Raw genomic sequence first — 25,448 nt, forward strand, 5'->3', positions numbered from 1 at the left:
GCAGGGCCGTCATACATCGATAGTACAGTTCCTAGTGCCACTACTCCCAATCGAGCAGATAGGGGAAAGACTCCTCTACCTTTCCCAAATAATATTCCTTTGGGGCCAAGAATTGACAACACTCGGCCGAACATCATGAGGGAAGATAGACAAGGAGGACATATACATGATCCTATTCATATCCCTGATCATCAACACCCTCGATTGGATCTTGAAGAAATTGCACATGTCCTGAGGGTTCATTTCGGCATGAATCCCAACGTGGCCAACCGCTCCGCCTATCAAAGACCTTTTCCAGAAAGGATCATCAACGATTACCCTCTCCCAAAGAATTATCGACCACCCGACTTTCATTCTTTCTCAGGAGAAGATGGATCTTCTACCATAGAACATGTGGGTCGTTTCACGGCGCAATTAGAAGAAATCGGTAATAATCCTTTTTATAAATTGCAACCGTTTGGTTTGTCTCTTACTAGGACAACTTTTTCGTGATTTGTCTATTTACCACCTGGACAAATACAAACATGGGAAGACTTAGAGATGACGTTCCAAGCTAGATTCTTTAACCATTTGCCAACCATCTCCCTTACCGATTTGTTGGAAATGAAAAAATTTCCAAAAGAATTATCCTCGCAGTTTATCGAAAAGGTACGTTTGATGAAAGGGCGATGTCCCACAATAATTAATGAGAAGGAGATGACCAATTTAGTGGTCCACAATATGCATGTACGGTTAAGAGAGACACTTACTGCACATGAGGTAAAAGATCTGACAAGTCTCGCATCCAAGGCTGGACGTTTAGAATCTCTCTTCAGATAAAAGGATCAAAATTTCATGTATGGTGCAATATAAAAGTAATGACATTTGTATAATATATTGTAAATTGAAAGAGTATTTATTATGTTAATTAGGTAGTACAATTACTAAATTAGAAAATGGTAACCTTGTTTTGGGATGGACGAAAATGGAAAATTGTAACATTTCAATGGGACAGAGGGAGTATATTTTATTAGTTATCTGATCCAAGGGTGTGTTTGTTTGGGGGATTGGATTGGATTTACACTATTCATCCAATTTTTTTCCCCCAAAAACATCAAATCAAACACCTATTTTTTATTTTTTATATTATACTAAAAATCAATTTTACATTCAAAATATCACATCAGCACCTATTTATATCACATCATACAACTATTCAAATTCAAAATTTTTACTATTCAAATTCCAACTCAAAATCCAAACTCCCAAACAAACACACCCCAAATGTGTTTTTGAAATTTTGTAGTAGATCAAATAATAATAATGTTTTATTAGTTAACAGTGGAAACGTATAAGATATTTTTGAATTTACTTTTACTCAAATAGGAAATAAATACTTAGGAATACAACGAATGAAAAATGATACTTTTAATTGAGATAGTCTAATTAGATACAAGCACATTTTCGTGAGATGAAGAGGTCTAAGGTGTGTTTGTTTGAGGAATATTTTTCAAAATATACTATTCATTTTATTTTTTTTTTTAAAATATAAAATTAAATACCTAATTTTTATTTTTTATACTATATCAAATATTAATTTTATATTCAAAATATTACGTGAAACCAGTTTATATCTCCAGAATACACAGCTAACAAAAAAGGATTGTGTAAAGAAACCACGCTGACAATGGCTTCTCTTCGGCGCCATTCACCGATTGAATCTGGCAGGGGCGGCGATGGGATAGTATCTCAAGTCTCAGATTATCCGATCGTCAGAAAGGGCAAGGGCAAAGCCTGTGACGCTGCGTACGTGGCCAAGCGTCTCCTGAAGAGCACCGGCAAGGCGGCCTGGATCGCCGCGACCACTTTCATCGTGCTAGGGCTTCCTCTAATAATTGAAATGGATAGGGAGGCGCAGTTCAATGAAGCCGAGATGCAACAAGCTTCGCTTCTCGGCGGTGTTTCCCCCGCCCAACCAGCCTTCGTGAATCCGCCCAAGTGATTGATTTCATACTCTGCTGTATTTCGAAAATTAGGTTTTTAGATTTAGCCTCCGGGAGAGATGAATATTGCGTCTGGTTTCAATTTTCCACGAGGTTTAATGGTAATGGTGCTGCTTGTTGCTGTTGAATTTCGTTTAATTTGATTAAATTTCCGTGGCCCCTTTCATATTGATTAATTTTGTGCTTTATACTTTGAAGCTTGTATATGTATATACAGTTCTTGATAATTAAATGGTTTTGACAGAGGATTAAGGATATTTAGCTACGAATTGAATCCTCCCCTGTTTATCGATAGTCCTATTGTATTGTTTCTGCTGGTTCTTGTGTAAGAATTCTAGAGATAATTTGTTTTTGTATCGTACGATTTCAGCTTAGTTTTGACAATGGTGTAAGATTGGTAGTTTTCTTGTTCTAGAGTTTCGGGTACAGAATTTTGTGAAAATGGATTTAACTTTAGAATTGAAGTTAAATGGAGGATAATGATCGAATTGGCTTCATGTATTTGTTTGTATGCAAGTAGTAATTTGCTAGGAATGTAATTACAAGTGATTTGTTCCATGATCATTTCGTGGTAGCTTCAAATTTCCATCTTTGTTTTAGTTGGAAATGTTATCCATCAAACACTATATAGATTATTATCTAAGAATGCATGAGGCCGGCGCTCTAAGAAATATCGAGCTTACACACTCTTCTTTGTTCACTGTAAAAGAAGGCAGTTTTATTGAAATAGGGATGATGTGATTCGGATCTTTGATATTAATTCAATTTTTTCTTCGGTATGGTTCCTCTTACTTGATCTTTGGGTTAGCTTTTCTCCGAACATGGGTATCTTTTATATACTTACATTTGTTCCATGGCTCGATTTTTTGTATCATTTTGCATATAGGGAACACGCTCGACTTGCTTGTTTACAGTTTGTTGCGTAGGACTTGGGCATGGAACTTCTGCAGGTATGTTCATGAAATTGTAAATAGGAATATTTATTTTGAATTTGAATTGCAACGATGAATTGTACTGTTTGCTATTGTTTTACATTCTCATTGCTAAGAAGAAACAGGGGTTACAATTTAAAATCAATTGGCATTAAGTCGAGTCGCTCTACGCCTTATAAACTAAAGGAATCTTAACATTTTTCCGAATGTGTGATATTTTCAATACCCCTCACTCGAGATGATATGATCTCGAAATTTAATAAGAAATGTTGGATTTCGAGATGTGAGTACTTGTACGATGGTGGACAGAGAAATCATAGAGTCAAATAACGAGGAAAGCCAAAGCTCCACGGGTCGTGGACGACAGGGGGGCCTTGATGATTCCAACACCGGAATACTTTCTTTGCGTTGCCGCGCGATAAATCTGACGATGTATGTCTTAATTCCATTGGTAAGGCTGTGCAACTCTATACAATCCATTGTCAACATAGACTCGGCTGATAACGGTTGCTAACACTGCCTTGGTATTTAAATCCTTGAATTACTCGAACCTTGACATTCTAACTTCGACACGGTAATGCATACTTCTTTTCAGCCTTAGCTTACCGCTCTCTAGTTTCTGGTCCGCTACTTGCTGGCCTTTGGCGAGAAGAAGAAAACATCTTCGAACGACCTTATTTTGGACCGAGTCTGTAGCGCATGTCTTCCGGCCTTGGATACGTCATGCGGACGAGCTCCTGCCGACGATACTTTATAGTTGTAAACAAATTGAATCGAAATGAATACTGTAGTATTCGGTTTAATTCATTCAACTGTTCAATTCGATATTCGATTTATTTTGAATTTTAAAATAATATTTGTATCCGTTTCTCAAATAATCTTTAAATCATTCGATTCGATTTAAATGTTTGGATTCATTTTTGTCTTTTTCTATTCGGGTTTTTTTAATTAAAAATTTTAACAATAGTATTAAGATAGTTTGATAAAAGGAAATGCAAATATTTACTATTGATTACTTTTTAAAATTGACACAAAAGACTCATATTTTAGCATAAATAAAAAAAATTATTATTTATATTTGTAATTTTAATTATCTTATATATTTGGGTATATTTGTAATTTTAATTATCTTATATTTTTGGGTAAGCTGAAATAGAGTATGTTACAAATTAATCTATAATTGCACACTTTTAGTTCTCCGGCGTCACGGAGATACTTACGTTACACCCGCGTGGCTCGCTGGTAGACATGTGTCCGGCCAGATGTCGCTGACCAGACAAATATGTGATTTTTTTTTAAAAAAAATTAAAAATTTAATTGATTTATTTTGTCTTCTCTTTAAAATCTAAATTTTTCAAAAAAAAAAAAAAATAAAAAATAAAAATTCACATGTCCATCAGAGACGTGTTTGGCAAATAATTGTTAGCTTATTCAATTAGCTTGTTAGTTGATTCAATTAGTTGGTTTGACTAACTGATTTGATTGGCTGTTTGTATTAAAATATTTGATAAAACAACCTTATGATATTAGTTGTTTATATGTAAAATGACAATTAAGGATATTTTTATTTTATTTTATTTTCTAATATATTCAATTGTGTTCTTTTGAGTTTAGAATGTTTGAAATTTTTTGTTATTAGTTATTGAAAATCGTAAAACTATTATAAAATAGTATATATTTTTATTATCGTTAGATTTAAAAAAGAATATATTTTTATTGAAAAATAATATATATTTTTTAAAAAATATAAATGGTTTTTTCTATTTAAAATGATGTAAAATATAAAATAATAATTTTTTTGTATATATCTATTATGTTAATTATTGATTAGTTCATTATATTTATAATGTTCAATAAGTTTAATTTATTTTTAGTATAAAATTTATATAATGTAATTTTAATATAAAATTAAATTATTTATATTTATATTTTTTATTTTGTGTTGATTTTAATAAATTTATATATTTTATAATTAAAATTATTTATATATAAAAACTAATTATTTTAAATTTATAAAAGTAAAACTATGATACTCCCTCCGCTCTATAACAAAATATCCGTTTTTGCATTTTAGTCCGTCCCATAATAAAGTATCTGTTTCCTTTTTTAGTAACTGTATTATCTACCTAACATTACAAATACCCTTACAACTTACAATATATTACACAAATGTTATTACCTTTATATCACATATACTAATAAAGTTATTTTAGTCATTTATACTTTATTCCTACTACATTACAATATAATACTAATATTTCTAAAACTATGTGGAAAAAACAAATGAATATTTAGTTATGAGACGGAGGAAATATAATAAATAATCAAAATATATTTATTTGTGTAAAAAGCTAATTTACCAAACACATCTAAATTAACTGTTTCACTGGTCAGACAGTAAAAGCTGTTCAATACGGTAAAAATTCTTAAAAAAAAGTTCTTTGCCAAACACCCTCCAGGTGTCGCTAACCTGGCGGTCATGTGTCCTCCGGTGAGCCACATGGGTGTCAAGAAGGCATTTCCGCCAGAGGACTAAAAGTTGCAAAAATTTTCCACTTACGGAACTAGTTTGCGACAAGTTACAAAATTAAAATGATAAATAGGTTCAGTTATGAAAAAAAAATTATTTTGCCTTATATATTTATTTATATAAAATTTTAGAAGTATTATACTAATATTTCATAAATTTAGTTTTATTTATTTTGAGAAATACATATACTATATTTACTGTATATTTTTTATTATCGAATCGAATATTTTTATTCGAATTCGAATTATAAAATTTTGAATATGAATATTAAAAATTTAAATTGAACAAAATTATTTAATTTATTTACAGCATAATGTTAATATTTTGTAGAATATATTGCAACTTTTGAGAATTTTGTTGTAATATTTTGTAGAATATATTGCAACTTTTGAGAATTTTTGTATATATTTCCCATATTGTATTTTTTTTTTTGTAGAATATTTTAAATTATGATTAAAATATTTAGATTTTTTGTGGAATATATATATATTTTTATATATATATAACATTTTTGGTAGAATATTTTTATCTAGGAACTAAATGAGATTAGGAAAAGTCCCATTTTCTTTTCATATTACATGTACATAATACTATAAAAAGAGTAGGGTAGTTTTCAAATTCACTAAGGATGTGTTTGTTTGAGGGTTTGGATTTTTGAAGATTTTGAAATAAGAATTTTTAAGTTGTGTTTGTTTGAGGGTTTGAATTTTGTAATGATTATATTGAAAAATATTATTTTTAAATTAATTATGTTGAAAGTTTAATATCATATTTTGAATGATAAATATTTTGTATTAATAAAAATTTTAAATTCAAATCTATTTATTTATTTAGTAATTAAAATTTTGAAACTTTCTAAATTTCTATACAAGGTTTTAATATTATAATTTGATTTTCCACAAAAAAAAAAAAGTTTTTTTTTATTATTTTAATAAAAAATTTAAACTAGAAAAAAGTTCATCTATAATTTTTTGAATTATCAATATTTTATATTATATAATAATATTAAATATAAATATCTAAAAATTATTTTTTCAATTAATAATATATTATTACAATTATTTTACCTAAATTTTAAAATAAAAAAAAGAGAGAAAAAAAAAATCATATTTATTGTTGTTGTTTCTCCTCTTTCATTTCTCTTTTCTCTTTCCTTCTTTTTTTTCTTTCATCTCCTCCTACTCCTTTTTCATTTCTGTTTTTAAATTTCTTCTCCGCAAGATTACCACACCCGTATTCCGGTCTCTGAGACACGGTTGAGGAGTCTCGTTTCCGAAAAAGGTAGGAGGTCTGATTTTCATCAGTAAATTTCGGTGCATAATTGAAAGAGGAAGAACGCCCGACGGAACAAATCCTTGATAGATGTTTGCTGTGGAATTTTTTAACACCTCCATCCAATGAAACCAACTGATAACTCCCCAGGGAAAAAATGCTTATGGGTAATGGCCTTGGCCATACATTCGTCCACCTGATTGAAATATGTGAATGCGTCGACAATTTCCAACGGGAAGAGCAGGACTATAGGATATAGATTATAGGGTAGGAATTTTCAATTAATTTGGTAAAAAAGTGATTTTACAGTAGAATTCTTATAAAATACAGCCTAAGCTAACCAAGAAATGAGATGGTTAGGTTATCCAAAAAATTGCAAAAGCTGGGGTTTGTTTGGTTATGATTTAAAATTGATTTATATTGATTTGAATTTTTATTTAAATAGTATTTTGATTTGATGTTTTGTAAAAAATATATATATTTATATTAAAAATTCTATAGAGTAAATTCATTACAAAATTTTTATAGAAAAATATTATATCCAATAATATTAATAAAAAAGTATAGAAATTAGGGTAATAAGAGGATTAAGCCAACCCCAAATTTAAGAAAAAAGTTTATATCTACGACTGTTTGTATGAGTCCAGGAGACATGGCTCGAAACCGGAAGATCCGGTTTTGAAGTCTGCAAAGAAAGCGGAAGTGCAGTCATGAAACATGCCCTAGATCTCTGGTCACAAGACTCACAACCGAAGGTATTAGGAAGCCGCTGCATTGATTTAGAGAGAAGCAGTGGGTTGGGGTGATGGTAATCAATAACGAAAAGTGGCCTATTGAACAGACTTATCACTCGACCACCGACTTTTCCCCTGATGTGATGTGTTTAAACAGTGACTGCCCATGTATAGTAAGAAACCGAGGTCGTCAATGGGTGTATACTGGTTAGAGGAAAGCCACTCATGTATGAATGCCATGCATGCAAGAACAATGAACAATGTAAATCCGCCTTCAGCTCTTCCGGTCCAGAAATGCGCGGGGGGCGTAAGATCCTTAAACCCAATCCGGAAAGGCCCTCAAGGAAGACATGAACAACGCCTATTGCGCTGGAGACCATCCCTCCCATGCGCGAGCTAGGACTACTCATGATTGAGAAGATTGCTTCTGTATAGCCAATTTTTTCATTTTTTCCCTCCTTTTTCTGGACTCATGTCTTGGAAAGAGAGTCTCGGTGTTCGGATTGAACCATTTGTTTTTGGATTTGTGTTACTTTCTTCTGAGTTCTGGGCATCTGGCAATTTGTAGATCTGAGGTTTGAAAAATACCTGGACAGGAGACTTGTGTATATATATATATATATATATATATTGGTCTTGTAACCGTCAGGAACCCTAATTATCTACTCTCAGTCTCAGTCATTATTATTATAATTGGATTGGATCAGATCTGTAAAATAATGGATAATCATTAGGAAATATATGTAAATTGATATATCATATCCTATATCTATATCTATATATATAAATTAATCGATTCATTATCTAAATTGATCTTATTTTAAATTGTATACTAAATAAAACATAGTTATGTGCATATATTATTTTTATTAAACTTTTCTAATTTATTTGAAATTTTATAAATTATATTTAAAAATTTTACTTTATCTACCTTAATCGAAAATATATTTATTAAATTAAATTTAATTTAATTGAAAATAAAAAAATATAATTAACTTTAGATTGATTTAAATCCCTACGTTTGTTTTCACAAACAAAACAAAAAGATATACATACATACCAGGGCATACAAATTCAAAAGCAATCAACAACACAAAACAGAAAAATCCAAAAAAAAGGCAAAAGTAGGTTATAAATTATAATTATACAGAGGAAGGAGAAGAGTTACCAAAACATCACAGGAAGGAAGGCCAAACGCATTCGTCGTCCTCCTCACTGGGCTGCTGCTGCTGCACTCTTATCATATCTCCATACACAAACGTCGCAAAGCAGAGAACCAGAGGTCATCGCCTTGCACTACACTGCCACTGCCACTGCCACCGCCACCGCCAGCTTATATATATATATATATATATATATTCGGGATATTTTGATATTCTGCCGAAATTGTGCACTACCAATTTGCCGCCGCTTCGATTCATCAGTACCACGAGTTGTTAAGCTGTTTGGATTGTCGATGGCGCTTGAATTCCGATTAATGTGAGAGAGTGGGGAGTCGTCGGTGTTCGGATTGAACCTTTTTTTTTTGGAGTTGTGTTACTTTCCCAGATCTCGGTATCTGGGAATTTCTAGATCTGAGGCTTTCGTCGCTTAATTAGGGGGTCCTTTCTATGGCTGCCACATTTCCTCTGCCGGTCACCGCCGCACAGGTCTGTTGTATACTCTGTCTAGATGCATGGTGATTGTGTGATGATTTAGAAATTGTTGTTGTGCTGAATGCTATCTTTCGTTTTGAATGTTTGTCGTTCATTAAAATACTGTGGAATTAAGAGGGGTTTGGTGCTAAAATCCATGGCTGTTTTGTTAAATTTACTTGTGCTTGTTGCTGTCGATAGTCAGGATAATTTTGGGTGTATGATGGGTTTAGGATTTTGTGGATTAAGAATCAATGTATTTATTTAATTAGGGCTGACTTTCAATCTTTAGTCCCTTTGTTGTTTCGAGCATTTTTCTTTTCTTTTCAATCGAATGGTTTACCCAATACTTTGGTAGTGCAGATTTTCCTGGCCGATAGATTTAAGTTATAGAATGTATGTGTTTTTGTATAATGTTTTGATCTTCAAAGAGGAGAGTATTGGTTAACTATGTAATTTTGAATGTTTTAGTATATGAGTGAAATATATTATGTAGATGAAAAACTGTTGTATATGTTTATATCTTTAGTCACAATTACAGTGTAGTCATTGTGGGCATTGTCTTCGTTTTATTGAGGAAACAATTGGGGCAATGCTATTTATGCTACCAATGTTCTGATGCCAGTATGTGTGGATGATATTTCATTGCACTGTAGAAGTTTGTTATTTCACAATTTGACAAGTTATCCGATTTCTGATATTGATAGTATCATGACATACACTATGATAAGAAGCCTGATTTTTCAGTTGCAATTGATAGTTTATTTTGCTAGTGTTAACAAGATTAAATGAACAAGTGTTATAATGTTGAATACTATTTAGTATTTACAGATTTCTTTTGTTTCTCCTATTAGGTAGGAACGTACTTTGTTGGGCAATACTATCAGATGCTACAGAATCAGCCAAAACTTGTGCACCAGTTTTATGGTAAATCCAGCACCATGCTTCGGATCGATGGAAGCACCAGAGAGACTGCTACTAATATGCTGGTATTCTTTATACTCTTGATGCTGTGAATTACTATCAACAAATTTAAATTTTGAGCAAGTTAGTTGTGAAACTGAAGTAAAGATATTTAGATGTTGGTATTACAATAATAAATACAAAACGTGCATAGAGCCTTACTTGAAATAGAATGATCCTGCAGGTATTCTAATACTTTGACGTCCTCTGTTATGTGCCTGAGTTATGGTTATTGATGTTTGTTAGCACTTCTTTTATAGGTTTTCCCATTATATTAACCTTCCTGTTCCTTTGTAATTGAAGCTAACTTAGAACTTCAATTAGAGTATAATCTTGGAACTACGAAAGAGGTTTTTAGGTTTAAATTGATAATTTGATATTAGGATGCTTTACTTCACATTGGTTTGGAAAAGTAGTAGCTGGTGTATGGTGGTTTTAAGTTACTATTAGAACATGTGTGCAATTATTTGGAAGGCTAAAAAGGTCAAATGAGTAATAGATGAGTGTTTTGGCTTTGTTTTTTCTGCATGCAGAGATCTGTTTAATCAAAGGATGTTATCGTGGTAGTGAAGTCTTTTCTAAAATTAACTATGTAACACATGTCATGATTGCTACAGTTTTAATTTTATGGCAATTATTAGATTCTAAAACTAGCATATACATTTACATGTGTATGCATTATATACATATCTTGCACGTTGCGGGCTTTTATGCTATTCAAGAGAAATATGATGAACTACGGGCATTAGTGAATTATTTTGGACTTCATAGTATAATTGGTTTGTTCTGCACTCTAAGTAGCATTTTACCTTTTTTTACTTTTTAATCTCTAACAGTTGAATGTTTTGAACCATAGAAGAGGTGACCTGCTTCATTAACCAATCCTAAATTTAATCCTAATACAACCCACTCACCCATATGTATATATGTCCTGGCCTATATTTATGATGATTATTTAGTGATTGAAACTTTGTGATAATGATTAAGTGGTTGAACTCTAATCTATGTTGGGATTCAGTTCTATCTTTCCTTTTCATCAGTGATCTTAATGCATCAAACATTGCATAAATTGCAAAAAAACGTTGTCACTTCTCATTGTTCCAATATCTGCTTGGATTGGTAAATTGTGACTCTACTACATTGACCTATTGAATTTAAGCAAGACATTTGGTGCAATTTTGCCTTTTCTTATATTACAAAGCTTTTGCACCATAGAGTCGATCCTGTCAGTTAGAGATACTTGTTGAGATATATCAGAAAAGGATTTGTTACATGATTACTAACATACCTGGTTCACACCTGTATTTGTCTAATTGTTCCGTTAGTCTTCCGTAACGTCCATTAAGTTGCATAATATAGTGAAAGGTTAGAACTTAATCAATAAAGATTATGTTGTTTTATTTTCGTAACTTTTATAATGTTGCCTTCAAGTTGTATGTGTTGTTTCATGGTACTTTTTCCAACAGCCAAAATGGCAGGTCTATCTTGATATAATGTATATCATCATAATTCTATGGTTACTGGGTTGCATGATTGGTGTTTATTTTAGTTCTTAAGAATCAACTGATTTTCTGGAAGCTTTATTTTTTGTTTCTTAATGCGCTCCTTGCTTGTTCTCTGGTTTTTCCCCTGCCACAGCAAATCAACCAACTTGTCCTCTCACTCAATTACACGGGAATAGAGATAAAGAGTGCACATTCTTTAGAATCTTGGGACTGCGGAGTTCTAGTTATGGTTTCTGGCTCTGTGTACGTGAATAATTTCAATGGGAAGAAAAAGTTTGTGGAGACTTTTTTCCTTGCGCCCCAGACAGGAGGTTACTTTGTCCTTAATGATATCTTTCACTATGTTGACGAAGTGAAAAATCTGCAGCATCCAATTGGCTATTTACCTCAGAGCAACCTCGATAACAAGCTCCACTCTGCGGCTACAGTTAGAGAAAAAGGTTGATTTCTTCCTTGCCACTTCTTTTCGTGTCATTTATTTATTTATTTATTTTATAATCTTTCTGCTTGTTGAAGTTTTTATTTAGCATGTGTCAAAGAATTCTAAATAAAATTTGCCTGAGTTTTATGGAGATGATATATAAGAAGAGGGCAGGAAAGGTCATCACAAAGCCACAATTTTTTATTGTAGAAGTCATCGCAAAGCCACAAATTATTTTTGTAGTAGTCATTGCAAAGCCACAATATTTTATTGTAGAAGTTATCACAAAGCTACAATTGAGCCAAAAGGACGCACATTCTGGTTATTAATTTGGAAATAATGGATTAAATCAATTTTTAAAGGCCAAGTTTGGCGAATTAATAGCGGTGGCACTATGTCTGTTGTCGATATCGTTCTATTTCATTTGTTCTTATATATATGGAATGTATTAGCATCACACATGTATTTGTGCATTCAAAATATACTCACATTGGGGTCTGGTAGTCGTGGAAGACAGATCAAGGAATAACGGATAATTATTATGTGTATTTCTATTTTTCAGGGCGCAATTACATTTTGGGTGGGGATATCCAATCTAAGCAATTCTTGGCTTCCGAAAAGATTGAAGAAGATGCTCCAGTCAATAACTACAGCTATCACGAAGATCAACTCCAAGTTCCCACTACCGAAAAGAACTTGGATGAAGATTTTGATTTGCAAGCAAATGGTGTCCTTCATGGAAATGTGCACTCCGAACATGACCAGTTCTCTTCCCCTAATGAAGAATCTGTAGCCGAGCCTCAGAAACATACTTATGCTTCTATAGTAAGTAATGACTCCAATTGCCACAGTTCATGCTCACTCTATGAAACTGACACGAGGTTATTAATTTAAAAAGTTACAGGTTGCTAAAGCACGGTCTGCTCAAGCAATCTCTCAATCACCAATCAACAAGCCCACTACCCCGGAGATGCAGCCAACAACCGAAACCCCTGCCCAGCCATCAATTGCATCATCGAACCAAAATGAAAGGTCTGGAGTTGAGCCAGCAGAAGAGATATCTGCAGTGGAAGACGAAGGTAACTTTTCCATATCGCGTTCAAAGTGTAGGCATTGTGTGATTTATTTCGTCACCAGGCTTCAATTTGAGACAGTCCCTTTTGATTTGTCTTCTGCAGTTGAGTTCAAGTCTGTTTATGTACGAAACGTTCCATCTACAATGGCTGCCTCTGAGATTGGGGAAGAATTCAAGAAATTCGGTAAACTCAGACCTGATGGTGTGGCCATCAGAACCCGGAAGGTTTGGTTTCTGCCTTGTCTATCCTCCTTGTGCTATTTTGTTTAGTTGAATTACTGAGACTTTACAATGTTAATTTCTGCAGGACATTGATGTATGCTATGCGTTTGTCGAATTCGAAGATAGCGTGGGGGTGCATAATGCAATTAAGGTTTGACCATCTATAGTTTGAATTCCTCTTTTTGTTCGTAGCATACACCTGTAGAAACAAAAACTCCTCCGATTTGGGTTTTAACGGCCAATACTTAATTAATTTTGCTGTTAGTAGGAAGATAGCATTGATGCCTAAATAATGATGTCTATTTCACTTCAATATATTTGGTTGGGGCCAAACAATTGAGTTCTGGGTCGAAGAAATTCAAATTTACTGTTGGATGGAAGGGCACCTGCCCAGCTGAATAAAATTTACACAAATTGAGAAATAATAAATGAATAATCGATCAAAAAAGTAGGTAAATTTTATTTTGTACAAACAGATCAGGATGGGGCGGGCCTGAGTGGGGTCTTAGGTCTACTGAGTTTGTTGGGTTGGTTTGGGGTCTTATCATTGTGCATTGGCTGTTACAATTTTTTGCTGCTTTGTTCTACTTACTTTCGGATGAACCTTATTCGATTAGATAATGATTGTTTTAATAAGTATGATTCATTCCTTGCACATGAAGAAAGTATGAATGGTGATTATTTCATCAAATTTATTGTTTCGAAACTACTGGATTAGGTCAGAGTCTCTTATCCAGAAGCTTGACACAGCTTAACTGTTTATATTATATTTTCTTCTCTACAGGCATCAATGGTTGAGATTTCTGGACATCCCCTCTACATCGAAGGACGGAGACCAAACAGAAACAACTCAGTTCGAGCAAGTATGCATTTTTTACTCTGTTTCTGTGTATTTGATATGCGGCCTTTCTTCTATGCTCACAAATACTTGCATTGATCTCTTAAAATCGGTAATGGTTAAATAAAAGTATATGCTGTCTTTTCTTACTTGTAGGTATATTAATATAAATGGTGTGCTGTCTATAGTTATATTATGGGCTATAAAAAAGAAAAAGAAAATCCTCATGCCTTTAAAATCTTAGATCTGAATTCTTATATTGTCGACAGGAGCAAGGGGTAGAGGCAGAGTTAGCTACCAGATGGAAGGAAGAGGACGACCTGGGGGGCGGGTGTTCAGCAGGGTCAGTAATCACGATGCATACGATCGTGATTACAACAGACCTAAGGCGAATGAGTTCTACCGGAAACCTCTGCGACAAGAGAGGGCTTACGTAGCCAACCATGGGTCGAGAAATGGTCCAAACTCGCTAGAATGAATCGAGCCGGGTACGTCTTCGAATCTGAAGAAGGTTTATAGAATGCCGCTAGTGGTCAGAGTAATTTTGCAATATCACCATATGTCTTCTTAGTTCAGTCTTGTTTTATCCATTGAAAAGTTGGGAAAAATCCAAGTAAATTAGATCTGCTGGGGGGGAGGTGTCACAGCAATATCTTTTATTTGATGGCTATTCAATTGTTATTATTTTCTTGATTAGTTTATTTTTCTCTAATGAAAGGTACTTTAATTATTGCAGACTGCCTTGCTTTACATTAGGACATTGTGCATTTGCTCACATTATACCTTTTTTGTTGCTTAAAAAATTTGCACTATTTTTCCCTGTCATTTAGAAACTATATTTCTTTGCATATACAAATTGCTATTCGAGGTTTTAAAAAATTTCGAACAAAATTATACTCTCGTCGAATATTTTGATATAATAATTAATATTCAAAGGTAAATCCGACAAAAACTAAATTGAACCTTTTAAGCCTGAATGAGGTAAGGTAGTATTATATCAGAAATTTTATATGCTATTATATTAATTACTCAAGAATGAATTATACAATAAATTTTACTTTGAGGATTTAAGTTCTTTTTGTAAAAACAATCCATATATTTCCTATAAAAAATTATAAAAAAATTAATATACTATAAGTATTTATTATTTTTATATTATTTACATAATTTTTTATATTTGCATAAAAAGTATTCTTTCAAATTATTTTATAAAACAAACACATCCGATGTGTGGTTTTTTTCTTTTTTTTATTATTATGGTTATGGCCATATATAGTAAAAGTATTTTTATTTGTTGGAATATTTCCTTGGTCTCAACTTAATGTACACTTTTTATTATTTTTGTTTATCATATTTAAAAATATCATTTTTTTATTATAGTAATAATAATAAATATATAAATAGTAATTTATTTTATTTTATTTTTACAAAAATATTTATTTTCTTTGTACTGGGTAGAGCAAAAATATGAATGAATATTGCTATAGTAGGTCACATCTAATATTTCTCATTTTCCTGTGCCATGAGAATATGCAGCGAATGTGACATTTTTGTGATATATAAGAATATATAATCATTGGTTTCCAATAATAAGATGGTCTTGTTACGACACATATATTTTATGTGTCATTTAATGCCACGTGTTAAAATTTTTATGAGGACACAAAATCATATATGTTGAGTAATATGGTATATTCTATTAATAAAATGATGATGTCATTATTCTTATCTCTCTATTTTGTATAAGCATGAACACACACACGGATATACATATATTGCATATTTTATTGTATATTCCATATCTTTATTTATATATTCTAATATACTCTTTCTGTCCCGCAATTATTGGATACGATTTTTTAAGTAGGATAGATAATTAAGTTATTAATAATAAGTTATGATATTATTTTTTATATGAATAATATTATTGATATTTTAAAAAATTTTAAGATTATATCTCGAAAAAATATATGCAATATAAATATCATTTTTTAGATAATAAAATTTTATATAATACAAATAAATAAAAAAAATATTACCATAAATTAGTTTTATAAAAAAACGAGGAGTTTTAAATATAAATAAAAAAAAATTATGTTAACTGAGGAGAGAGATAGAAATAAAAGAGTTTTGAGTGAATCTTAAATGTAAAATGTTAAAAGTTTAATTAAATTGATTTATATTTGTTAAATTTATTTAAAATTGATGAAATTATTAAAAATAGAAAAAAATCATATGGGACGTAAAAAAGAAAAATGAATAATATATTCTAATTTTTTCTAAAAGAATATCACATTTTATATCATATAAACAAACCGCGGATGTGTTCCTTTTGTTAAAAATATACACACATTCTCTAAAAAATATTAATAAAACAAACACACCCTGCCCGTGTAACAAACTTTTTATACTATTGGTCCACTAGTAAGCGTCCATTTATATTTATATATAAAAAAATATTATATCTTCTTGTTTAATAATTTTATTATTTTGAAATTCGATTTTAATTTTTTTTATTATTATTATTTTTCTCATAAAATATTATCTATAGGTTCAATCCCCCCTCTATATATCTTCTAAACTCTTTTGTAATATTTTCCCTTAAAAAAAAAAAGAAGAAATTAATGAAGGGTGTGTTTGTTTGAAGGATTTTGGTGGATTTCCACTATTCATCCAATTTTTTCCCTCCAAAAATATCAAATCAAACACCTATTTTTCATTTTTTATATTATACTAAAAATCAATTTTACATTCAAAACATCACATCAAACCCTATTTATATCACATCATACAACTATTCAAATTCAAAATTTTTACTATTCAAATCCCAACTCAAAATCCAAACCCCCAAACAAACACACCCGAAATTTCCAAAACTTCAATTAAAACTAGAGCAGCTACAAGCATTCGACAAAACAAAAGCCGGTGTGAAGGGGCTAGTCGACGCCGGCGTCGAAAAGATCCCCTCAATATTCATCAATGCGTCGAAAAGATCCCCTCAATATTCATCAATCACCAATACATGCAAGAAAAAGGTCGTTCTTTGCCTTTTTCAAGCGTGCCGGTGATTCGTATTCCGGTTATTAACTTAGAAGCTGAGCATGACCAACTTGTGGACCGTGTTAAAGAGGCTTGTGAAAAGTGGGGTTTCTTCCAAATAGTGAATCATGGGATCCAACTCCCCGTCATAGAGAAGGTGATCAAATGAGTAAAAAAATTTCACTGAGATGGATACAAAGGTAAAAAAACAATATTACTCGCGGGATGTTAATAAAAAAATAGTATATAATAGCAACATAGATTTGTACCAAGCTCCAAGCGCGAGTTGGCGGGATAACATCTTCTTTCTCATGGCTCCGAGCCCTCCCGATCCTCGAGAGTTGCCTCAAGTATGCAGGTATGTTTGTAATGTAAATAAAATTATCTTTTGTTAGAAATTTTGAGAGAAAATAATGAGATGGTCATTTTGATTATCAAAATAAGAAGCCTAGGCAATACAAAATAAACTCAAATCTAAATAATTTAAATATATGGATACGATCAAATTTAGATATAAATATACTAAATCTAAAATTAAATATCTAAAATGTCTCAACATCTTTGATCAATTTTTTCAAAATAAAAATAAAGAATAAAAAATTTCATTGACATATTGGCGATGTGAAGGATTTCTCTTCCATTGCAAATGCCCTAAACTACTGTACCCCCGTTCCCGATAAATTATTTACACTAAATACAGAAGTTTAATTAAAGTATATAAAGTAAGTAATTATAAATTAAGAATTGTATTAGTAAAAATAATTATTGTATAATAAAAATAATTATATATTAAAATTAAGATAATTAAATATTTTAATTAAAATTAAAAAATTATAAAATTTAAAATATGGTTAAAATATATAATGATATTTAAAAAAAATAAAGAAAAAAATATAATTATGTGGGACAGATCGAAATTAAAAAAATAAAAATAAAAAATGGACAATTTATGTAGATGGAGATAATAAATAGAGGTAATATATATATATATATATATATATATGTGATACCTATACTTTAATTTAAGTAAATGAAATACTATGGGTGTATTTGGTTTCGGAATTTATTGTATAATTTAATTAAGATGATATATATAATTCCAATATGTGTATAAATTCTAAAAAAATAAATAAATTGTGTCTATCTTTGCTTAGACAATATTGAATTATACAATAAAAATATGTACAACATATTTTCTTTAGTACCTAAAAGCAAAGGTTCCATGTTTAAAATTTGCGAAATATTTAAAATAATAATAACAATTATAATAAACAACGTTAAAAATAAGTGTGTTTGAGTGTTAGTTGGAATTGTAGTTGGATGATATTTATTTAATTAATACTTGTTTATATATCTAATATATATGATTTAAATAAATTCAAAATATACATGTATTTAATATTTTAAATTATATTTTAATAAAACATATATATCAATTTCATAGATTATAAGTTTTTTATATTATTCAAAGACTAACTATATATATTTATATAAGATTAACATAAATTAATTTAATAAAAAGTAGAAAGTATAGATGGTATATTATATATATTGATGACATATTAATGATTTTGAATGAGTCATATCTCTGAAAATTTTGGAAGAAAAAAATAGAAACTTGAAATAAGATCGGTAACCAAACACTCCAATTTTAGTGAAATTTTAGCTAAATTCAAATACAATGTATAATGAAAATACCATATTGTGTGTATAGGGAAATCATGATCGAATACACAAAAGAACTAAAGAAGTTGGGAATGAAGTTACTTGAGTTGATCTCGAAAGCTCTCGGACTAAGACCGGATCACTTGAAAGAAATGGATTGCGCTGAGGGACTATTCGTCGTGGGCAATTATTACCCTCCTTGTCCACAACCGGATATGACATTAGGTTTCAATAGCCACACCGATAGCGGTTTCCTCACAATTCTTCTCCAAGATCAAATTGGTGGTCTCCAAATTCTCCACAAAAACCAATGGGTCGACGTGCCTTCTTTGCGGGGAGCTCTTATGGTGAACCTCGGAGACCTCATGGAGGCAAGTGTGTGTTTATTTTCAAAATTTGACTTAAAATTATATTACTTTTGTACAGTTCTAAAGGTCTCATTTATTTTTTACATGTTAATTTTTAAATATAAATTATTATATTAAAACGCAGTATAAATTTAAAAAAAAATTGCAAAAATACTTTCATTAGTGTCTTATAATACTAATAGAATGACATTTGTACAAAAAATTATACAAATATAAGAACATTTTTAATGTTAAATACAATGACGCAAAAGGTAAATGTGACTCTTAGAGGCGGACGGAGGAAATATATGATTGACATATATATTCTTATCGATGAAATTTTCTTGCATCCATTGCAGCTCATCGCTAATGCTAAGTTCAAAAGCGTGTACCATAGAGTCTTGTCGAAGAAAGTAGGCCCAAAAATTTCCGTGGGATTTGTTTTTAGGATGCATCTAATGCGTCGAAAGTGTATGGGCCGATGAAGGAGCTTATATCAGATGAAAATCCACCGATCTATCGGGAAGTTTCTGTGGATGATATCATATCGTGCCGATACAAGAATGGCATTCATGGAGCCCCCCTACTATCATACTTCAAATTAAACACATAATGTCAATTTGATGTCTTAATAATAAGGAATGCATAGTGATGGTCTCAATATATGTAACTCCATACAAATACCCTAAATATGAATATAATGTAGTGGAATAGTAAACAAACTTTCAAGGTTTTTCATGCCCATATAAGGTTGTATGAAAGTTTTTTTTTTTTTTGATCGGAAGGTTGTATGAAAGTTATTTAAATGACAGGTTGATTATAGATAAAATTGTGCATAATTTATAAGAACAAATCAAACACTAAATTATAAGAACAAATGGAGGGTTTCGAGCCATGTATGTGTGTAGGATTAGAGTATATAAATTTCACAAAAAGATATCGGTAGAATTTGTACTTACGACTCCATCCTCTTACCACACCAACTCAACCATTGTTTACGGGACTTAATTTTTATCCTTTTGGTCCATTAGTATAAGTCCAATCCATTCATGTTTGGAAATTTATACACTTCTTCTTGGTATGACCGTCTTTTCTTTTATAGTTTATTTAATTTTTTTACTGTCAATTTTTATTACTACTTAATTATCATGATTTCTTATAAAATATATTTCATCTATTTAAAATTAATTAATCTATTTGTTTTGTCATTTTGATTGATTTGAAATCAATATATATTTGTCTTTTAGTAAATGTGGTCCCTATAAAAATAAACGAAACCCTATCATTTCAATTGTGTTGACTTAGTGAAATCATCTCAAATCGATTTGAACTGATTAGTACGTATAATCAAGACAGACAATACATATTTGACAACATATGATATAATTTAACATGACAAATGTCAATTACCCCCTCCGTCCCAAACAAAGTGCAATATTTACTTTTGGCACGGGTTTTTAGATGGGTAATATTAAGTAGGATAATTTAGAAATTAAGTGATGTGATGGAGAGAGAAATATATATTTTATTTTTTTATTTGGATGGTGTGAGAGGATAATGTGTGGGGTAAAGATTAAGTATAATTAATTATTTCATATTTTGGAAATGTTGCAGGGTGTTTGAAACATACCAAAAAAAAAAAAATGTTGCAGGGTGTTTGGGACGGAGGGAGTAGTTGATATAATTCAACATAATACCATACTTACTTATTTGATCTTTGATTTTAGATCAAGAATATAATTATATATATATATATATATAATATCATTTAATCATGATTCAATCTAAAAAAAAAACAAAAAAAAAAAAAAAAAAAAAAAAAAAAAAATCAAAACTCTATATTCACCAACTATATATATATATATAATTCAACTACCTATCAAAAATCAAAAGTTATTCTAACCACGAAATCATGAGATAGCATTATTCCATCCTTATCCTCATCATCCAAATAAGGAAAGTGTCAAATTTATGCAGTAGTTGCAATGTCAATTTTGTTGCCAACAACAAACATAAAACTCGATCATCAAACCATCCCTCCTCTCTCCCTCATCACATTTTCCTTCGAAACAAAAAAAAATAAAGATAAAAAAAAAAAAAAAAATTAATGGAGTGCCCAAAATTTCAATCAAAACTAGAACAGCTACAAGAATTCGATGAAACAAAGGCCGGTGTGAAAGGGCTAGTCGACGCCGGTGTCGAAAAGATCCCATCAATATTCATCAATCACCAATACATACAAGAAAAAGAAACTTCTTTTTCAAGCGCGCCGGGGCTTTGTATTCCGGTAATTGACTTAGAAGCCGAGCATGGCGAACTCGTCGACCGTGTTAAGGAGGCTTGTGAAAAGTGGGGTTTTTTCCAAATAGTGAATCATGGGATTGATTTACCCGTCATGGAGAAGGTGGTCGAAGGAGTCAAAAATTTTCACGAGATGGATACGGAGGTAAAAAAACAATATTACTCGCGGGATGCCAAGAAGAAGGTTATATATAATAGTAACTTTGATTTGTATCAAACCCCGAGTGCAAATTGGCGGGATACCGTCTTCTTTCTCATGGCCCCGACTCCTCCCGACCCTCAAGAATTGCCTCAAGTATGCCGGTATGGTTGCGATGTCTTGAATAAAAATTATTAAATTATATATATATATATGTGTAGAAAGATATAAACATACAAGTAAATACACTAAGATGTGATCAGGTTTGTTCCTTTAGTCTTTTAGTTCTATTTTTTTTGTTTGTTTATATATATATATATATATGATTGGATATGAAGATTTTAAAAAATAAAATAAAGAAAAAGAAAAGACAAAAAAAAAAAAAAAAAAAAACCTTGAATACAAGAAAATGGGACTAAACTATTATGAAAAAAGAAAGATAAACTATATATGTATAATAGATGCCTATAGTTTAACTTAAATAAATGATATTATTTAAGATGATGAGTATGATTTCGCATATATGTGAATAAAATTTTAACAAAATTTAGATTATTTCTACCTTTAAGCTTAGGCCAATAATGAATTATACAATCAACGTTTATACAAAATATTTATTCATAATCTAAAAGCATAGGATGTGTTTGATAAGGGTTTGATTTTGAATTTTTTTTTTTTTAATTAGTTGTTTGTATAAATATTTTTATTTTTATATAGAATCGGCAAATTTACGTAATCAAATTATTGAAAAAAATAAAAAAAATAGAAACTAATCTTAGTGAAGTTTTGGCAACACTAGGCCTTATTTCATTTTCTCTACAATGGAACATTGTGCTTATTTGGAGTTTAGTTTCAATTTTTTTACTATGGTAAAAATAAATTATTTATTCTTACAATATATAACACTTAAAATACTATTTAAACTAAAATAAAAAATCAAACCCCAAATAAACAAATATGTTACATTATGGAAAATAAAAAATTCATACATATATATTGTGTGTATAGGGAAATCATGATCGAATACACGAAACAAGTAAAGAAGTTGGGAAACAACATATTTGAGTTGATCTCGGAAGCTCTCGGGCTAAGCCCGAGTCACTTGAAAGAAATGGCTTGCACGGAGGGACTATTTGTCGTGGGCAACTATTACCCGGCTTGTCCACAACCGGATATGACGTTAGGCTTCAATAGTCACACTGATAGCGGCTTTCTCACAATCCTTCTCCAAGATCAGATCGGTGGTCTTCAAATTCTCCACAAAAACCAATGGGTCGATGTGCCTTCTTTGCCGGGAGCTCTTGTAGTGAACCTCGGAGACCTCATGGAGGCAAGTGTGTGTGTTTACGCATCCATACAATTATTTCCAAAATTTTAAGTATAATTATATGTGGGTTCAGTTACTCTACCCCTAAAATAGAAGAAGCACGATACATTAGGGGTAGGGTAACCGAACCCATTATATATAACTTATATATTCTCTTCTTCCCAATTAAATAGTTGCAAAGTCATTTTATAATAGATTAAAAAATAATCATATTATTTACGGTGTGCGATGGCATTTTAGTAAATACGGATATAAGTGAGGGTAAATTGGTATTGGGTTGGGACTACATAGACTATAGATAAAAATGTACTATCTTCGTCCCATATAAAATGTCGACGTCCATATTTTATATTTTCGTCTGTCTTACATAATTTGTCATTTTTTTAAAAATGTAATTATACAATTTAATTACATTTTAAATTTAATAATTTGTAATTTTTCAATCTTAATTAAACTATTTAGTTATAATTACTTTTATTATATAATATTGATTTTTACTAATACACTTCTTAATACTTACTAATTATACTTTCTGTTAATTCTCGTATCTACTTTCTTAATACTTATCGACGAAATTTTTTACATCCATTGCAGCTCATCACTAACGCCAAGTTCAAAAGTGTGTACCATAGAGTTTTGTCGAAGGAAGTTGGCCCGAGAATCTCCGTGGCATTTGTTTTTAGGATGCATCTAAATGCGTCGAAAGTGTATGGGCCGATGAAGGAGCTTATATCAGATGAAAATCCGCCGATTTATCGGGAAGTCTCTGTGGATGAGATCATATCGTGTCGATACAAGAATGGCATAAATGGAATCCCTCTACTATCCTACTTCAAATTAAACACATAATAATGTCCCTTGTGAGTATAAAAGATACTAATTCGATGCCTTAATAATCGATGCATACTAAATGGGTTGTGAACAAAAATTGCTACATTGTGTTGGTAATGTATTTGAGAGATGAGCTTGAAGGTATGTTTGTTTGGATTTTTGGAGTGTTTGAGCAATGATTTTAAAAGAAAATAATATTTTGAGATATAATAATATTCTTCCCGTCATATTTCAAAGTACTCATTTTACCATTTTCGTCCGTCTCATTTCAAAGTATCTCTTTCATTTTTTTATTTTTTTTATTAAAAGTAATTATACATTAATACAAAAATACTCTTAACTTTTATTTAAATTAAAAATATACAATTACACACACACTTACTTTTTACGGGCAAAAATGTCAAATCTTTTTACACACTTCAACTAACTAATAAAATACTTGTTGTTTCTAAATCTACTACAAAACTCCAAATGGTCAATTTCATAGAGGACGAATGAAGCATATAGATAGATTTTTTATTATGGACTCATTTTGTTGGGATTTTTTCTAAAGATTTTTTTCTAACTTTTCACTATTTTTCCCCTAAAACAATATCAAATGAATTTTTTTATATTATAATAAAAATTAATTTTATATTTAAAATATTACATCAACAACGCCAATTTATATTACACATCAGATTATTATTCAAATTTAAAATTTTCACTGTATTCAAAACTTAAAGTTAAAATTCAAACTTCCAAACAAATACACCACATGATTTTTTGTAAAAAATATTTTATCTCAAAACATCACATCTATCTCACTCTACAGATAAAAAAGTAAATCAAATACGAAAAATTAAAATAGAAGATGACAAAATAATATGATATTTTAGATTTATAAAAAAAAATATTGAATGTATTTTTTAATGTAAAATAAATTTTTGATCTTATATATTTAAAGATATATTTGATGTTAAAAAATTTAAGTGAAAGATATCTTATTTTAAAGTATACAGTGAAAAACAACTGCTACAGCACATAACATGCATATTGCTTCTCCCATGTTTAATGTACACATTAAATAATGATATCTTGTGAGGTTCAATTATTTCAATGTACATGTCAAGTTCCTATATTACATATTAGTGTGCTAATTTTGGATATATAAATATCCCATTAATTTGATAAAATTGGTACTTTAATTATCAAACAAACAATATATCTTGATATATTCAAAATATGTATTATATGGTACTTTATATAGATATATTTTTGCATTGTGATGAATAATGTATTGTATTATTATACTTCATTCGTCCGTTTCTTAGGGTCACATTTACTTTTTGCGTTATTGTACTTAACATTAAAATATCATTATATTTGTACATATATATATATACATATATATGTGTACAAATGTATTCTTTTAGTATTATAAGATACTAATGGAAGTACTTTTACAGATTTTTCTTAATTTGTACTATGTTTTGATATAATAATTAATATTTAAAGATCAACACGCAAAAAGTAGATGAGACCTTAGAGCCGGACCGATGTAGTATTATATTGTATTTATAAAAGAAATTTGTGGCTGCTATCTTTCGAGTGTGTACTGAGTAAACTTTAGCCGAACCTAATAGTTTGCAAATTAGATCGGACAAAGCATTGGTCAAGAGTCAATTCTCATGCCACCAAACATTGTTGCA

At 30.6% G+C, this 25,448-nt stretch overlaps 4 protein-coding genes and 1 pseudogene across 6 annotated transcripts; all 5 read left to right on the plus strand.

Annotated features, from left to right (window-relative positions):
- Positions 1–1,632: 1,632 nt before the first annotated feature.
- On the plus strand, positions 1,633–2,234 carry LOC127250078 (mitochondrial import receptor subunit TOM9-1-like). Its single transcript, XM_051273233.1, has one exon. It carries the CDS (start codon positions 1,667–1,669, stop codon positions 1,979–1,981), a length of 315 nt encoding a protein of 104 aa, XP_051129190.1. The 5' UTR covers positions 1,633–1,666; the 3' UTR covers positions 1,982–2,234.
- On the plus strand, positions 2,039–3,782 carry LOC127250077 (uncharacterized). Of its 2 annotated transcripts, none has more exons than XM_051273231.1 (4): positions 2,039–2,083; positions 2,869–2,932; positions 3,196–3,365; positions 3,510–3,782. In XM_051273231.1, exons 1-4 carry the CDS (start codon positions 2,042–2,044, stop codon positions 3,513–3,515), a joined length of 282 nt encoding a protein of 93 aa, XP_051129188.1. In that variant the 5' UTR covers positions 2,039–2,041; the 3' UTR covers positions 3,516–3,782. The 2 variants fall into 2 exon arrangements, with proteins under 2 accessions (XP_051129188.1, XP_051129187.1); XM_051273230.1 differs by having other exon boundaries at positions 3,196–3,346.
- A 4,749-nt stretch (positions 3,783–8,531) lies between these two features.
- Positions 8,532–14,843, plus strand: LOC127250621 (nuclear transport factor 2-like). Of its 2 annotated transcripts, none has more exons than XM_051273994.1 (9): positions 8,532–9,099; positions 9,939–10,073; positions 11,686–11,992; positions 12,536–12,798; positions 12,878–13,052; positions 13,152–13,273; positions 13,356–13,421; positions 14,055–14,133; positions 14,378–14,843. In XM_051273994.1, exons 1-9 carry the CDS (start codon positions 9,061–9,063, stop codon positions 14,584–14,586), a joined length of 1,395 nt encoding a protein of 464 aa, XP_051129951.1. In that variant the 5' UTR covers positions 8,532–9,060; the 3' UTR covers positions 14,587–14,843. The 2 variants fall into 2 exon arrangements, with proteins under 2 accessions (XP_051129951.1, XP_051129950.1); XM_051273993.1 differs by having other exon boundaries at positions 8,533–9,099; positions 12,872–13,052.
- A 1,973-nt stretch (positions 14,844–16,816) lies between these two features.
- Positions 16,817–19,891, plus strand: LOC127250090 (deacetoxyvindoline 4-hydroxylase-like; annotated as a pseudogene).
- Positions 19,892–21,092: 1,201 nt separating this feature from the next.
- LOC127250089 (1-aminocyclopropane-1-carboxylate oxidase homolog 1-like) lies at positions 21,093–23,970 on the plus strand. Its single transcript, XM_051273247.1, has 3 exons — positions 21,093–21,763; positions 22,608–22,929; positions 23,521–23,970. The coding sequence occupies exons 1-3, from the start codon at positions 21,267–21,269 to the stop codon at positions 23,773–23,775; spliced, it is 1,074 nt and encodes a 357-aa protein (XP_051129204.1). The 5' UTR covers positions 21,093–21,266; the 3' UTR covers positions 23,776–23,970.
- Positions 23,971–25,448: the final 1,478 nt, after the last annotated feature.

This window comes from Andrographis paniculata, unplaced genomic scaffold (genome assembly GCF_009805555.1).
Source record: "Andrographis paniculata isolate CXL003 unplaced genomic scaffold, ASM980555v1 Contig37END, whole genome shotgun sequence".
NCBI classification, from domain to species: Eukaryota; Viridiplantae; Streptophyta; class Magnoliopsida; order Lamiales; family Acanthaceae; genus Andrographis; species Andrographis paniculata.

Excerpts from the sequence above, each read along its gene's own strand:
- LOC127250078 (XM_051273233.1), top strand. The coding sequence starts at position 1,667 with ATGGCTTCTCTTCGGCGCCATTCACCGATTGAATCTGGCAGGGGCGGC.
- LOC127250077 (XM_051273230.1), top strand. The coding sequence starts at position 2,042 with ATGAATATTGCGTCTGGTTTCAATTTTCCACGAGGTTTAATG. Across the intron at positions 2,084-2,868 it reads ATTTTCCACGAGGTTTAATG|GGAACACGCTCGACTTGCTT; the intron begins GTAATGGTGCTG and ends TTTTGCATATAG. Across the intron at positions 2,933-3,195 it reads TGGGCATGGAACTTCTGCAG|ATGTGAGTACTTGTACGATG; the intron begins GTATGTTCATGA and ends TTGGATTTCGAG.
- LOC127250621 (XM_051273993.1), top strand. The coding sequence starts at position 9,061 with ATGGCTGCCACATTTCCTCTGCCGGTCACCGCCGCACAG. Across the intron at positions 13,053-13,151 it reads ATCTGCAGTGGAAGACGAAG|TTGAGTTCAAGTCTGTTTAT; the intron begins GTAACTTTTCCA and ends TGTCTTCTGCAG. Across the intron at positions 13,274-13,355 it reads TGGCCATCAGAACCCGGAAG|GACATTGATGTATGCTATGC; the intron begins GTTTGGTTTCTG and ends TAATTTCTGCAG.
- LOC127250089 (XM_051273247.1), top strand. The coding sequence starts at position 21,267 with ATGGAGTGCCCAAAATTTCAATCAAAACTAGAACAGCTACAAGAATTC. Across the intron at positions 21,764-22,607 it reads GAATTGCCTCAAGTATGCCG|GGAAATCATGATCGAATACA; the intron begins GTATGGTTGCGA and ends TTGTGTGTATAG. Across the intron at positions 22,930-23,520 it reads ACCTCGGAGACCTCATGGAG|CTCATCACTAACGCCAAGTT; the intron begins GCAAGTGTGTGT and ends CATCCATTGCAG.